This window comes from Thermobia domestica, chromosome 3 (assembly GCF_964235325.1).
Source record: "Thermobia domestica chromosome 3, izTheDome1.hap1.1, whole genome shotgun sequence".
In the NCBI taxonomy this organism is placed as follows: domain Eukaryota; kingdom Metazoa; phylum Arthropoda; class Insecta; order Zygentoma; family Lepismatidae; genus Thermobia; species Thermobia domestica.
Genome location: NC_137456.1, coordinates 203,297,753 through 203,315,372, shown reverse-complemented (window position 1 = coordinate 203,315,372; position 17,620 = coordinate 203,297,753). Strand labels below are relative to the sequence as shown.

The following is a 17,620-nucleotide window of genomic DNA, read 5'->3' as shown; positions in this document are numbered from 1 at the left end:
TGACAGTTGCTTTCTTTACAAGTTGCAATGTTTCAAAAACGAAAATAAAAAGAATAAAATTTGGATATCCTGTATCTTTGTTGGGACAAATTTTAAGTCATTTCTACCCATTTTAGAAAAATTGTCGGCACCATTTTCAAAAGCTTCTGTGGAAAATGCAAGTAATGTTCTGAGGTACACACTATATATTTTTACGTAGTATGAGTCGATACCCACTGTCTATCGCGACCTAAGCCAACTTCCGATTTACGCTTTGAATTTTGTGTTGCTCGTGGAAATGTTCACACGTAAAAGAAACGTACCTGCACTCCCACAAAGATAAGTTCTTTTATAGTTATTGCTCTTTATATTTACTACGGTCAATCAACAATATATATTTTCACAAATATTATATTTATTTTTCGTTCAAAATGAATACTTTACGCTTTATGACAGTTTGAAATCAAAGTGGAACAATACTAGCATAACCTTAAAATAATTTTGAAGTACGGGCGTTATTTATGGTGGCAGGGATCAATTTTCCCTTAGATTCAGGTTTTAAATATTGTTAATAGTTCAGCATTATGTTCTAGCATCAGTTTATGTATTATACGCAAAAAGCGTATGACTTAGTGTGTCTACGAAAAATAACATCATTTTAAAAATGACGCTAGTGTTTTGAAGTTTGCCTCAGTCATATTTTTGTGATCTGAGTACAAAGGAGCAACATACGTAATAAAATTCGGAGCTTGTGCTATTAACCTTTCTCGCTTTGGAAATTCCAGTAATAATGTATACTGTAGGGAGGAAAGTGACCTTGAATATTTCTTTGATAATCTAAAAGTTTTGGTAACAAAATGCTTATATTTTGAGTTGCTTGTTTGTTTTCTTTAATGTGTTCGTATTTTTGTAAAACTAAATGATCATTATCCTATTATGTCAGTGACTGTTGAGCGGATTGGTTCCATTCTAGAAGATGAGGAATTTGGGAGTATTTTGGAATCTAAAATATACTCAGACCCTCCAGAAAATCCAGTCTTAAGACATTTCAACAAATAACAATGGAATATCTTAGATAAGCAGAAACAAACTTCTTCCGATAGAAACTGATCTGCCTCTGTACTTTTTTCAACAAAACTATGGTTAATATTTTCTATTGCTGTGATCGTTGTAAAAGATCGAACACGAGACATTTCACACTGTGGTAAACGTTCTATCACTGAGTAGCATCCTGTTTAGTGTTTAGAAATGGTACTTTATGTTCAATTAACAATCTACGTTATCTTAACTACTCAAATAAGCGTACAAATCAAATAAATCTGTGCGTTAGTTAAGTTCTTAAAACGCAGTTAGTAGAATTTAGCTTACAAAATTCGATTATTAAGTTTAAATCAATTACTTGAAGACAAATGATTTAAAAACGTAATTCGCAAATGGATTGTTTATTAACAATAGTTAATCTTACTGGTTCAAGTATATTGAATATGAAATATTTAAGTTATCATCCCACACTTATGCGCTTCAGTGCTTACCATGCCTGCCTTTGGTACATGTGGTCCCAGGTTCGATTCTTAGAGAGAGATAACAAATAATTGAATTTCACCATTATTCACTTTCATCAATCATTCTTTTCCTTTAGTTTAAAGGAATTAGCGTGGAGCGTCAAATTAAAATTTTTCATTTGAATTTTTACTTATACGCTTCAGGCTAAGGAGACGAGAGAGCGAATTATGAAAGAATGGTGGAATATAAGTATGAGAGAAAATGGAAGAAATCCGAGAAAACCCACAGACACAATGTTATTACCACAAATTCACATGACCTGGGATCGAACAGCGACCCCTCGCACCAGCGATGAGGTTCTACCACCCAGTCATCGTGTCCTCTTAATCTCGTGTACATCACGCACTTAATCATATGTATTGTATTAGCAGCTTTTTGAAATTATTTTCTTGTTTAGTTAACGTCTCACCTTTGTTGGGTTATGTCAATTAGTCACACAAGGTGTTGATTGTGAATAATCGGACAAAGTGTTGGAAAATTGTAACAACAAACGAAGGACGTTACTATGCAGAAATAAATAGTGAGTTTTTGTATTAATGGTCGGAATGAACCCATAAGTGGCTGAATTGTTCATAAAGTGGATATGAGCCACAAGTGGCTGAGTACATTGTAAAGTTGTAACAGCATGATATCTCTGAACCTTAAGTAATGGAGTATGTTAATATACCCAGAGATAGAAAGACGGATTAAAAGGTTGATGTAGTCTGGAAGTTGTTTAGACATTTATTGGAGAACACTAGTAAGACAATCAAGTTAATTAAAAGTAAATGCCATTGCTTTTGCATTGACTAACAATATTTATGAACCGAAGCTAAGAGTGACGGCGGTGATGATAGCAAACGACGTGGTGCAATAAAGATAGCGGGAAGAAACGACAGAACTGCAAGACAGCCCATGCATAGTGCTTTTCCATCTCTGAGCCTATTTGGTGTGAGCTCGGATCAAGCCAATGACTCCATACATCAGAGATGAGCCACTACCACTTAGCCGCCGCGGTCCCATTTCGCAATACAGATCGTAGGCTTACCAGATATCACTATTTCTCTCCATATTACGAAGTGACAAACTGATCACTATAATTACAAGATCTGACATCGTAAACAGTTTTGAAAAGTACATATGTAAGCTAGAATCCAATATTAAAAGGACGTGCAACTTACCTTTAGTTGAACTTGAAAGAAGCAAGATTTCACAATCTCTTATCCTTAAAAATATACCAAAGCCAGCCCCACAATGATAAGCATGGTATGTACAGGCTCCGACCAGCATTTTGTTCAGTTCTGTTTGGCAACAATAACTCTGTAAAGATAAATTATAAACACAGAATGTATGTGCATATACAGTATCAAGAATAATCTTATCTTGATAAAATTGTGATATTGCCTGTCAGGAAAGTAACAGTAGGTTTATTAAATTCTTTCTTTACATAAAGCTATATTTTGACTCTCCACATGTCTTGGCGTGTTATGCTATTGTATTGTCTTTTGTTTTCATGTTTCTATATCGCCAAATGGCTCTGCTAACGCGTCAATTGTTACTGTGCGTAAAACATCGTTTGGCATGTTTTTTCCTCGTTAAGGTCTTTAGTGCTTCTTCGGTGTTTGTAGGTGAGCTGTCACTCAAAAAGAAAAGACGCTTCCTGATGTATATTTTAGGTCACCTTCTGAGTGAGTAGTTATTATATTTGTGTGTGCAAGATGTTAATATGGAGGGTATGGATGAATCATCTCCTCGGAAAAAAAGACGCATAATTGCATAAGGAAGGTATTTCTAAAAGAGAAATTGCCACCAGAGAACATGTGAACCAAAGTACAGTGTCCAGAATCATCAGAAAACAAGAAATGTACGGAAGACGTTTATTTCGAGATTGCTGCGGGAGAAAAAAGGAAGACATCACCAAGGACCATTCGGAAGATTAAAACGTTAGCTCTTAAGAACAGAACCGTAAGTTTACGTCAATTGGTTATAAATGTATACAGAAAGTTGAGGGTTATATTAAATCATGCGACCAATGGTTCAAAACTGAAATCTCTTAAGATTTTAAAAGAAATTCCCTCGTAAGAAAACTACGTTGACGAAGGAAAACAAGGCAGAAAGACGTAATTCTGTGCAACTGTGTGGTGCATGGAAAAAGGAAGATAGGTATCATGTTATTTTTTCGCATGAGAAGAAACTATTCTTGTCTGAAATGACGGACGTGTGAAACTACATAACAAAGGGTGAGGAATTGAATGATGAATGTATTTCCTCTACCAAAAAGTTCTCAAAAAGTGTTATGTTGTGGGGATGTATCTCAGGGTGTTAGCAGAATTAAAATCTGCAATGGTTCCGAGAATACAAAAAAACATTGATATATTAAGCAGAAAAGTAATTATTATTGCTCAGGATTACTTCCCAGGAGCTAATTTAAACTACTTCTTTTATTGAGATGATCGTTAACGCTCTTGCCTTTGGTGCGAGCGGTCCTGGATTCGATTCCTGACAGGGATACTCAGTCGTGAAAGTTTAACAGCTTTTCCAGGTAAGCCATCCTGGGTGATTTTTTTCTTGATTTTCCTCATTCACACCACGCAAATGCCGGGATGGTACCTGGCATACAGGTCCCAGGCCATTTCCTTCCTTCCACGTTTGCCCCTTCCCCGGATAGTGTGCTCGCCGAGGGATGTCATCCCTTATACGTTATGGGCTCAACGTCACAGACGTTGGTATGCCCAGAAAAACGTATGAATGAATGAATGAATGAATAAATAAACAAATAAATAAATAAATATAATAAATGTAAACCAAGCGCTACAATTTTTCAAATCCAATTTGCTACGTTGGCTTGCATATTTTAGTCTTAAATTATGTCATAAAAAGTACAAGTTTACCTCACTCCCTCAAAGATAACAGCAAATGAAGGCAACATACGTAAAGTTTTACAAAGGAACAGTGTGAGCTTCATGTCCAAGTACGTCTTATAATTTGAGCACTGAAATACCAATTGTCCACTGTTTATCTATACAGTATGTATAAATAAACATACTTACTTAGTCTATCTCTTTGGATCATGGCACCTGTAATGTGTTTTATAAGTAATAATCCACATACACCATCTCCTTATATACACAACGCTCAATTAAGATTAAGGGAATCTCTACAATCCTAATAATAAACGACAAAGTCTCATACCTGTCTGACGCTAATAAATGTTGCCATCCAGATATCCATTGTTAAACTGTGGACGTAATTTGCCGATTAAAAACTACTGTGACGATTTAATCGCAACTTACAAGCAATTATTTCAAAATAAGACAAGAGCCATACCCATACTTACGAGGAAATCGATTCAAGTGTGACATGAAATTGTGGACGAGTTTATGCGGAAACGAAGTGTTTTTGTGTACAATTAAATCCATTAGAGGGAAAAACCCTCTATCTCAACCGTTCCGGAGATATAGAGGAATAAGGGGAAGGTTGGTGCTCCGATATTTTGCGAATTTTCGGCTATGTTGCGAGTGAATGTGTTTGAAAATTGCATTGAAGCGTTAAGAAAGATGCACCAGGGTGGAATAAAAGTGGTGTTGAATGTAGAGATGAGTGGCGTAGCTTTTACCCGTGGCCAGAAAAAGAAGGAGCTTGAGGAATAACAAACGCCATTGAAACAAAGAACAAAATTGTATGACATTACATGCTAATATATCATGTCGTTAGTTCGTAGAAAATGAGAAAAGGTGATATAAAAATGTATTAATTACATTGCCAAAGGAACAGAGACGTTATTGTGTGACCAAAAATACAATGTTACGTTCTGTGCAAAAGTGCTATAGAAAAACAAATTAAATAATATGAATCATAAACACATATTGTTGCAAACGTAAGTACGACAGTGTGTAGTTGTGTGACATATATTAAAACGCAATGTATGGATCAATAAGCAAAAATAGTACAGCAAAACCTGTCAACTTGGCCACCTGCTTATCTTGGCCTGGTTCGTCTTGAATCTGCATTTTCCCCATAAGACATTCGTTACTTATTACTCTTTAAGTTTATCTTGGAAGTTGGCCGCATTGAAGCAATGTTTATCCTATGTTGATAATGTTAAATTTACCTGCGTATCTTGGCCACACGAATACGTTTTGTTATTTTTCTTAACTCTTTCGTATTCCTATATGAAACGCAGATGTTCTGTGTTTGTGACTGAACACAAAGAAGCATAGATTCACATGATTTGTTCTTGGAGGTCAATGGCCAGAACACTACCCTCATAAAGGGGTGGTGAAGGAAGATATGAATATGAAAAGCACGTACAGAAATTTAGGAAATGGTTGTAGGTATTTGTTTGCCCTGTGTTTTAGTAAAACCATTAGCTATATCATTAGGCTCCTTTCATCAGTGGGGAGCTTTAGTAATTCCGAAAAATTCTCAAGGTTAAAGCTAACCATCTCAATTGTCATTTATTGGCACGTGACTGCTTGTCGAAAGGTAGCAGAGGTTTTGAAATATGAATTCCCTTAAGATTTTCTCGAAACATCTTTCGGTCCAAGGGAAATACTTGTAGCTCATTAACTACAAAATTAGAATGTGCATACGTGCAAAAAAGAATAAAAGACATACGTCTAGAATGAACCATCATAAATAAATTTGTTATTAATAACTGATTTGCTACTTTTCAAAAGGTATCTACAGAAAATATTTGTCACTGCCGAAAAAAAAAAAAAATCATATGAACTGCACATAAATTATTGAATTTATAATTTTGCTTTTCTTGTTTTCAATCTGAATAACAGTGTGCTACAATACTAATTTCAATAAACTGCGTACATACGTTTCGATTTTATGGTTGTTTGTGTGATTGTGTTTTCCATCCGAATAATTCAGTGTACTAGACTAGTTTTCAGGAAGAAAAAGGTACATATATTGTAGATATATATATTAAATATATTGTAGTATTTTTTCTAGTACTGTGTATTGTTATGATTACTCTATATACATTATTTAAAAGTAGATGTCGTGGTATTGCTTATTAAAACTTTACAACCAAGTAATACTAGAAATCCTATTCCAAAAATACACCAATCACATTTATTTTTTGTAAGTTGGCCACCTGTCTAAATTGGTCACTTTTCAACGAAAACGATGGTGGCCAACATAGACAGGTTTCACTATCTTAAACTTAAAAATCGAAAACCGGTACGCCTTATATACTATATATCACATACAGTTCCGATCGGTTAATAATTGTAGAAATTATAATGTTTGGAAAGTTTGGACGACCACCATTTTTTTTTTTTTTTTTTTTTTTTTTTTTTTTTTTTTTTTTTTTACATTTTTCATTCTATTTGACTGATGATGCTTTTATTCGATTCAGCGTACCAAGAAACCTACACATAGACACCTTACACGCCTATTTGAGGCAACAATGGAACTCTGTATTTTCGCCTTCCCAGTCCAAAACATTCTTCCCCTACAGTTTCCTGAATGAAGGAATTATTCATTTTCAAAAGACTCTTTTACTTGTACTAACGCTACATATTCAAAACTTCGCAAAATATCGGAGCACCAACCTTCCCCTTATTCCTTTGTATCTCCGGAAAGGTTGAGATCGAGGGATTTTCCTTCTAATGGGTTTAATTGTACACAAAAACACTTCGTTTTCGCATAAACTCGTCCACAATTTCGTGTCACACTTGAATTGGTTTCCTCGCTACATTTAAACATTAATATTTGTATAACTGCATGCATGTTTGGCCACTTAATAATCTAATTGCATGTATTGGTTCAATACTTTTACCGATCTCATTTTTTTTCATGACTGCATGACAAAAGTAATATCTAATCAACTCTTTGGCTTTGTATCTATCTTCATGCCCCACCGTTTGATCAAACATTATTTTACAGTTCATACTGTAACGATTTAATTGCAGCTTAAACTGTATTGTTTCAATTCAATTATTTCTACATGGATAGTGATAATACTGAACACAAACTTGCTAAAACAAACCAAGACTCGGGCGGAACATTTAGGGTCGTAATAAATTGAATAGTCTTTCAAAAACCTAGATCGTTACTCATATACCACTCTTTTCAGTACGAATTTTCAGAAGGAAATGCCTGCTTCATTTCTGGAGAATCTCAATGATCACCCATTAGAAATCAGTGGAGAATACTGCAAGGTTTACTTCCTCTTCTTATCTTTCTTAATGAATGAAATTAAATTGATCGTTAAGTTCATTGGTTCTTACGTTGCTGTCCAAGAAAGCAGTCCACTACTTCAGGATTCAGGTGGGCAAATTGTAGCCAGAATGGTAGAATGTAAAAACGCTCTCAAGATCTTAAACTGAAAATCCAATCAGAAATTGACCATTAGGAAGCTGTAGGCGCAGATGGGAAGACAATATTAAGATGGATCTCGCACAAATAGGAATACAGAGTAGAAACAGACTCAGTTGGCTAAGAACAGAAGTCAATGGACAGTTTTGTGAATGCGGCCATAGGCCATAGAGTGAGTTAGTTAATACCGAAAGCTATCAAAAACAGTGAGGCCCAATCAAAGGACTTCAAAATCTTTTCACAAGTTATTTTGTCATAGTTTGAGCATTATTTTTGAAATAAGAACTCAAAAACATATGATAATAGTTATTGGCTATCTCGACAGAAAACTTCTAAAAAAATTGTAGAGCTGTTTTATTACATAGTTGGAAGAGTGTTGTTATTCCAATAAGGGTATAGAAAATAAATTACTTACACCTTTTAGTATTGTGCTATAATGTTTTTATAATTTTCTGGTTCTATATATGAATCCTAATTTATTATAAACTAATCATATTGTTATGGAAACTAGAATTACAAATCTGACGTTGCCTAACAAAAAGATGTGTTAATATCTAATAGTTCTACGTTCACGAAAATACCTGTTCATAACACATTCGTAAACTAAATATTAATTAATCAAAGCAGTTACAGTAGTAACAGTTATATCTTTCTTTTAAATACTAAAAATCCCATCATACGTTTGTAGTAATGAAATTATGAGTTCTGAAATGTATCAATATTTACCTGAGAACAAAGCAATTCTCCGCAAACCAAACACATAGTTGGATTTCTCGAATCTTCACGATCACTTTTAGGGCAAGCAAACACTGACATATTGTTAATTAGCTCACTATAATCTGAAGGAAGCTTTACCAGACTATTCACTGGAAGGGGATGTTGAACGAGAGGTACATTCGAGGCTGAAGAAAGATAATATTTTACTTGTTGATGTTGAGCCCACCTGGAATAAATGGGTACAAAAGAAAAATGTTAGCATGCTAAATGAGTAACTCCGATTAAAAAAAAAATTAAAAAAAAATCAACTTTTACAAACTATAAAAACTTGCGTATTTGGCTTACTCTGAACACATTCAAAGGTTTTACGCAAAAGTAATACTCAATAATAAATTATTACTATTATTATTAAAAAACTGACAAAAGTACAGTGTACAGAACTGGTAGGATAAAGAAGGTACAAATTCGAGCATGCCGAGCTCAATGTATATGTTGTATGACCTGTCAATATGTGTTATGTTCCCTATGACAGTTTTTATTATGTATTTCTGCATGATGTTTTATGCTGTTTTTTCATATGAATGATTTTCTTTCTTGTCATATAAACTTTCATATTTCACGTACTCTGAATTCACATTACCTTCGTAATTGCTCACTTTCTTGTTTCATGATTTGGACTATTCCAGTTAACATAACGCACCTTTATGATTCTCACCTATTCATATAAAACTATCTCGCAATTTTTGTCAACAATATACAGACAAGCGAATGGGCTACTTAACGCAGCGAGTGAATGGCTCAGCGAGTTCGTTCCATTGTAGCAGGAGACATAAAAACAATTGTTTCTTTAGGTCCTTCAAACAACTCGAGAAGGAAATCAAATAAATAACACAAAAGGCAAATATTTGAAGATTTCTACATAGGATGTGCTTTAAGGGCTGATCCTGATCATTAATTTACACTATAATACAGGGATGCGAATAAGCAAGGAAATTTTACTATCCCAGGGAAAAAGCTACTAGCCCACATCCCACAATAGATATCATTTACTTGCCTTCGGTATTTTAATAGTGATATTAAAAATTCGCCCGCACCGATGAACCACTCGCCCCGGGCGAGTGGTTATTTTCATCCCTGCTATAATATCTTCCAAGTGTTGACGAATGATAGATCAATAGACAAATCGAGAGGGAAAACTCTGCATTACAGGTAAATGAATGACATATAACACTTGTTTCCTGAAGAAGTATGTCTTTTGTAGTTTTTATGGTAGTCTCAGGTAGACACGTCATGTAGCCGGAATGAAAGAAAGTAGGAATGCTTTCAAAATTTAAATGGAAATCCAATCGATAAACGACCAATAGGAAGATTAGGCGCAGATGGGAGGATATTATTAAGATGAATCTCGCAGAAATAGGAATATAAAGTGGAAACTAGATCCAGTTAGCTACCTTTACTTTCGTGTCTGCCTTTTAGTTTTTCCTCATGACGTCAACAGTTTAAGTTGATTAAATCAATAGATAATCGTCAGTTTTATGTGACAAGAGGACCACAGTATCCTTATGTTTAAATTTTAAGCGCTTATATGCAACTATTAAGGAACATACTTAGCTGGAATAAATATATAGTAATCTAAAGAAAAGAGCACCAAATATGACGGTAATGGGAACTCCAAGGATATGAAATAAGCGTGTTTTATTTTAAGAAAAAAAATAGAAAAAAATAAAGAATCCAGAAACAGCATAACATACTAAAATCCGTGTTGGGAAAATATAGAGAACATACGTATTAAGCTATAGGTGAGCCCGATTTTTAAATGTCATCCTACAGGGTACGTTACGCTACATTATGCATCTTCATTTTGGTGATTTACAAATGTTGCATGTGATAAGAAATGTCCCAAAATTATTTCCAAATGTTATGAAAATTTATCTAATGCTTCTTTTTCTTGAAGCATGGTTGTAAATCTCGAACATCTGATACTAGTTATACAGTTTCATTTTTGTTTCTACTTTCATTATGTGATTACTTTTAACATTTATCTCAGAAGATACATAACCATCTTAAATTAACTGTTTCCCCCTTTATTTCTTTCAGTTACTTACGTAAGTGTGACCGACATTTGTTCTCGACACACTAGAAGTTCCACTAAAATTCACTTGGTTGCTGTTTTCTCTCTCACTGACAAGTGAGGCAAAATTAACATTTCGTTCATTTGTACACTCCTGGTCACAAAACCCTATATAGCCTTTTGAAATTTAAATAAATAATGTTTTTAAAATAATCTCCTTTCCAATTTTCTCAGATCTGTCCATAGAGAAATGCACTTTTCTTACCTTCTGCTAAAGACAGTAACATAGGTTTACATAAGAGAAGCAGACTATTTCGATATTGCCAAAAATATTTTTAATTGTAGTATAGAGAACAATCACACGAAATGATCCCTCTCTAAGAAAGAAAAAAATCATTGATGGTAGATGATATGGAGAGCGCAAGACCATCAATACAGAAAGAGAGACAGAGGCCTTATGCAATCACTAACGTCCACGCAATTACATTCAGACTGTTGTGTGTGTGGTCAGCCCAGGGAACACGAGTAATGAAAAACTCATAACCCACGACAACGATATGCAAAGAAGTCCTAATGGAATGGAATGGGTGGGGAGTTAATGGGGACGTCAGCATCAAGGCTATATGTCCCCGTCACGATAAACACGGTTGCTCAGGACGACAAGATTAAAAAGAAGAACAGGCTAAAACGAATAGAATCCGAAAAAACAAAAGCGCTGCTGAATGAAAAGAAAAATGCAAAGAAGAGGATAAAAGAATAAGTAAGATAAAATATATAATAACAATATATAGAGAAGAAAACAATAAAAGCACAGAGAAGATATAAAAATTTAGCAGCCATAAAACAGTAACAACAAACTAAAAAAGCTCAGAGAGCGTGAGAAACCCCAGATGCACCAATAAACTGAAGTACCCGGTCAACAATAGCACTAGTATCCCCCAAGACACGGGTAAATTGAGAAGGCAGTCCGTAACGCTCTCTGAGATCTGAGTATTCACGACATTCAACAAGAATGTGCTGAATACTCAGGGGGACAATACACTCTTCACAATACGGACGGTCCGTACTACGCAGCAAATAACTATGCGTGAGATGAGTGTGTCCGATACGCAAACGCGCCAGGAGCACTTCATCTCGACGACCGAGACGGGAAGACGTTCGCCAATCCCCAAGAACTGGCTTAACTGCGTGAAGTTTATTCTCATGTGCTTGGTTCCAAACTACTTGCCAGTGAGTGCACATAATGCTAGAAAAATAAATGATGATAAACATCGGAGCAAGGAAGGCTATGCTTCAGTGCAACTCCAGCCAAGGAGGCGTTCTTGGCAGTCGTATCAGCACGTTCGTTTCCCCGGATGCCGACATGAGCCGGCACCCAGCAGACAACGACGACACAGTTCTGTTGCTGTAATTGATGGCACCTCACAAGAATGTCTTGAATGAGGGCATGCGGACTGAAGACATTTTGTAGGCTCAGAACCACGCTCAGTGAGTCGGTGCAAATCAGCACACGACGGATGGAAAGAGTGAGAGTGCGATCAAGGACAAGCTTAAGTGCAGTTAATTCTGCGGTATACACTGAACATAGATGATGCAGTTGGTACTCTGAGCTGCCTTCGTTGCAAACAAAGGCACACCCAACAGAATTTCCATCCTTAGAACCGTCCGTATAAAACACATTAAAATCGGGGTACGGGTCGAGTAATGCTGCGAACTTCTGCTGGTATCTTGCTTCGAATAAGAACACAAGCGTAAATCAATTCGTGGGGGCCGAAGCATCCAGGGTGGAACTGCACAAAACTGGACCAGCGAGAGAGAGGGCCACACGAAATCGGCAATGAGAGGACTCTCACATGCCCAGACGTACCAGGGGCGTGTAGTAGGACGTGCAGCATTGCGCTCGTAAATCCGACCACCACGGACACAGGGTCTACAAGGATGGCCAGGGATAGAGCGCACATGTGCAGAATAATTTAACAAGAGTCTCTCACGACGAAATGTTAACGAAGGTTCGTTGGCCTCAACATAAAGGCTGGCAACAGGACTAGTACGAAAAGCGCCAGTAGCTAGTCGGATACCCAGGTGATGAACTGTGTCTAGTTGACGCAGCAGAGAAGAGCGAGCAGACGAATACACAATACAGACATAGTTTAACTTGGACCGGATTAGACTACGATATAAGTGAAGCAAAACAGTTCGATCAGCGCCCTATGTGCGGTGGGAAAGGATACGAAGGAGATTCAGAGCTCGAAGACAAGAGTACTTAAGATCCCGAATATGTGGTGCCCACGACAAGCGACGGTCAAAGACCAGACTCAAGAAACGGACAGTATCAACGAAGGACAAACAAGTGCCATTGAGACACAAGTCAGGGTCAACAATGCAAGTACGCTGCCGGAAGTGAACACATTGGGATTTCTCAGGAGAAAAGCGAAATCCCGTCTCATTCGACCAGCGAACAAGACGACTGAGAGTGAGTTGAAGCTGTCGAGTAATGCCGCGAAGGTGGCGGGAGCGACAGAAAATGACTAGGTCGTCAACATAAAGCTGAGAAAGAACACTGTTGACGGCGACAGCAAACAACGTGACACTAAGGACACTGCCTTGTGGAACACCATTTTCTTGCACAAACCGCTCTGAGAGCCCACATGCACTCTAAAATGTCGCTCGTGAAGAAAATTCTGAATAAATTGTGCCATATGTCCACGAAGACCCCAGTCATATAACTGTTTTAAGATACCGTAACGCCAAGTGATGTCATATGCCTTTTCCAGGTCGAAAAATATACCAACACGATGTTCTTCGTTAAGAAAGGCGTCCTGAATTTGACTCTCGAGATAAGCGAGATTGTCAGTAGTTTGATTCCAAATACCACACCAGGCGCTTGTTGACCATTCGCTCTAGCAGCTTACAGACACAGCTCGTGAGAGCAATAGGCCTGTAGCTCGTAGGGCTAGTTGCGGCTTTCCCTGGCTTCAAGACGGGAACAACTAGAGCCTCACACCAAATAGGTGGGAAAAATTCCTCTATCCAGATGCGATTAAACAGTTGCAATAATGCAAGCTGAGTATCGCGGGAGAGGTTGCGCAGCATATCGTAGGAGATACGGTCAAGCCCTGGAGCAGTATTGGAGCTGAATCGAACTCGATGGGCGTAAAAGGAGCATTATAATCTTCACTGGTGGCGGTACGGAAATTTAACGGGTTTCGCTCTAGCAGAGGGCGACAACTAGCAAAGGCTGGTGGGTAGTGAGCAGACTCAGAGATACACGCAAAGTGGTGGCCCAGTATGTTAGCGATCTCTGACGGGTTGGTCTCGAGGACACCATTTACAGTTAAGCGGTCACAGCAACTGAACAAGGATGGCCGTGTAGAGAGCAAACCCGACGCCACACAGTAGCCATGGGCGTGCGGCTACTGAGGGATGAAACTTAATTCCTCCAGCTTTGGCGCTTCGAGCCTTTACGAGACGGCCGAGCCCGAGCACGTAGAAGGCGGAAGTGCTGAAGATTTGCTTCAGTAAGATGACGATTAAAGGTGGCAAGAGCACGCCGACGAGCAAGGATAGCCTCACAGATCTCCGCAGACCACCATGGAACACACCGGCGGTAAACGTCGCCACCGCACTCTGGAATGGAAGCATGAGCAGAACTAAGAACCGTATGCTCAAAAGCCTTAGCCACAACCGCAACAGGGAGATCATCAGCAGAGTGAAACTTGCTTAGCTCACGGAACTTATACCAGTCAGCATGCTTCAGAATAAAACGGCGTAGAGGAAAATGGGGAACGACATGAAGACCTTGACAAATAACTGAGAGTGGTCACTGTCACAAAGATGAGGATGTACTCTCCAGGTCAATGAGGTCAACAGACCAGCACTGCACATGGAGATGTCGAGACAGGAATAGGTACCGTGGGCAGTGGAGAATTGAGTAGGACTCCCATCATTAAGGATGATCAATCCACTCTCCTCTAGAAAGTCTGTGACCTGACGTCCGCGATCGTCAGTACGAACAGAGCCCCAAAGACGATGATAGGCATTGAGATCACCAACAACCAAGACTGGCGGCTCGAGCTGGTGGAAGAGCTGAAGCAGATCAGCGGCCGTAAGAGCTTCAGAGTGAGGAATGTACAACCAACAGACAGTAAGCTTGCGAGGTAAGTAGGCTTGCACCGCAACTGCTTACAGTCGAGATGTAAGGTGAATTTGCCTAGAATGAAGAGACTCGGAGACACACATGGCCACGCCGCCAGCAACGGACCAGCATCTGGCTTATCACATCTGTACATAGTATACCCAGAAAGAAGGAAGGAAGGACTGGGTAGGCTTAAAATGGGTTTCTTGCAACCAGACAACAACTGGCGAGTGGTCGGTCAGCACCAGAGGTGTCCAAACTCGTGAGCTCGGCACTCACGCTCAATTGGGCTCGGGCTCAATAATTGAGCGCGAGCCCGAGTGAGCCTGAGTCCACTTGAGATTAGTGAGTGCGAGCCCAGTCAACAGAAGTGATCGTGAGCCCAGTTAAGAGAAATGAGCGCGAGCCCAGTTCAGAGAAAGCGATCGCGAGCCCAGTTGAGGGAAGTGATCGTGCGCCCGAGTGAGCGCAAGCCCAGTTGAGAAAAGTGATCGCGAGCACGAGTGAGCGTGAGTCCAGTTGGGAGAACTGATCGCGAGCCCCAGTAGAGGGAAGTGAGCGCGAGCCCGAGTTAAATTGAGTGCGAGCCCACGCTCACTTCACACTCACGTTGACTCATTTTCTTTAGAGTCAAAAAGATAGGAAACTCATTCCATGTGCAGAATTGTAAAGGAAGATTGAAACAACTTTACAAAAAGAAAAAGCACATTCTTGAGGTCTCAGCTGTCGTTTTATTGTCCAGAAGACTTCAAACACCTTTCGATAGAGAACCGACTCTTTTATGGTTATTATGAGCGGATGGTATTTGTTTGAGGCAGGTATTTGTTTTTGTTGTTTTAGTAACAACTTCCATGACCTTTTTTTTTTTTTTTTTTTTTTTGTGTGTGTGTGTGTGTGTGTGTGTGTGTGTGTGTGTGTGAGACTATAGAGTAAGGATACCTTGCGAAGTAGGAAATTTATTACTAGCAACTAATGAAGCTGTGCGTTCATAGAAAAGTCGAGCGAAATAATTATGTATTATTTAATTGTAGCTTCTTTAAATCCCAATAAACAAGAGTAGCTCTTAAGAATGTTGATAACTTTCACCATCATGGTTATTCAGCCCATTTATTTATATAAGGAAACATTGTTTTAATTTTTTGAAATAAAAGAATTTTGATCAGTTAAATTTACTGACTACCTCTTCTTGAGTACTTTAAATGTATTCCATGCGAAATTTAACTACTGTATTATATAATTTTACATATATAAATAAAAACTAAAACAATATTACACTGAATAATTTTAAGCAAGGAACTCTTAAATAGGCCAGAAGAAGAAATTAGTAAAATTGAATGATTAAAATCTCGTCTATTTAAAAGAAAAATACTTCCTGATATAAATCAATGGTCTTTAAAAAAAAGAAAGATAGCAATTCAACATCCAAAAAAATAACACACACACACACACCTTCTTTCATTAAAGTCTTTTTTCGAAAGCTACCCTGAAACGATGGCGTGTCGTTTGTTACGACCAGAGTTAAAAGTGAGGGAAAACACGAGGGACGTCACCCCCACTTCCAAAAATACCTATGGCGTCACTCCACTTCCTAAAAAATATAGTGGGCAAAGATAGGTACAGGGGACGGCATGACGTCATGCGTTCCCAAATCTTTTCAGATCCAATTTTACTCCTGGTTACAACTCGATTTGATGTTATTTGACTCAATATTTTCATTGCGAATTTATCAAATCTTATTACCCTGAAGATTAGCACATACCTGACGAAATAACTAAGGGTTGCCAGGCACTTATTCATGTTGATTCACTGTGAATAAGTGGTAAGTATTCTCATCTCCCAGACGAGCGAGATCTCATACAACCTCACTGATGAAAAAGAATATTAACTCCAAACAAACAAACACAAAACATTCTAAATTTCACGATAGCTTGGTAAATTGACATAATTATATTTCCTCTTTTAAAGCAGTCCTTAATATTACCTCATTTTATATAACGTACTATTTTTCCGTTATTAGGGATGCGCACGAGACAAGATTTGAGGCTGTTCGTCTTGAAAATGTGCTGTGAAATTGATGTCTAGACTCGAAAAATGTATTCTTCTCTATTGGAAGAGCTGGGTCTCGACTCGAATTTTGTCAGAAAAATTCTGTCTCGACTCGTCCTCGTGCGCATCCCTGTCCTTTATGTTACGCCATCAAAGAACAGGCTTTAATATACATAAGAAAATGTAAAGATGAATTGAAAACTAGAACCACACTATGCTTACCATTTTCAAAAGTATTACACATAACTTCTCGACTCAAACTGATGTTATGACGTACATTTCATTCATAAACATCTTTATTGAGCTTTCATTAACTTTTAATTTTCTTTGGTGTTGTTTTAACAAAATATAGGCTATAATCAACGCATACTTTCAAATTTTCAGTTTTAATACTCTTAAACTTGGCCTAAATTAAGAAATGTTGATATTTAATGTATTTTAGCAGGACAATATGCCTTCAAATGCATAAGTAAAAGTAGAGGCTGCTTCTGAAGGAAGTCTCACCGTTAAAAAATTAAAGTTTTCTTGCTTCAAAGTAAGGGGAAAAAGTAATCTAATGGACTTAGAAGATGCAAGCCCGATTGAGAACACTATTGTGGGGGCTCGAGGTTCCAGAAAAAACATGTAAAGAAATCGCAATAAGACTATACCATCCCGGTATTCATGGAGGTGTCATATCACTTAATAGGCCTTTTTTTAATCAGAAGTTGGAAATGTAAAGAAATAAAGAAACTACTGCAGAATTAACTTTAGAAAATATTGCTTATTTCCAGAAACTTAATACAAACTATTTACTC

At 37.7% G+C, this 17,620-nt stretch overlaps 1 protein-coding gene across 1 annotated transcript in view; it reads right to left on the bottom strand.

The window, feature by feature from the left end:
- Positions 1-17,620, bottom strand: part of Ubr1 (Ubr1 ubiquitin ligase) — a 360,686-nt gene that overhangs the window by 18,055 nt on the left and 325,011 nt on the right. The window contains exons 26-27 of the mRNA XM_081752092.1: positions 8,581-8,797; positions 2,703-2,841 (exon numbers count right to left, since the gene is read on the bottom strand). Of these exons, the coding sequence (XP_081608218.1) occupies positions 2,703-2,841; positions 8,581-8,797 (356 nt within the window). The remainder of the gene's footprint in view (positions 1-2,702; positions 2,842-8,580; positions 8,798-17,620) is intronic.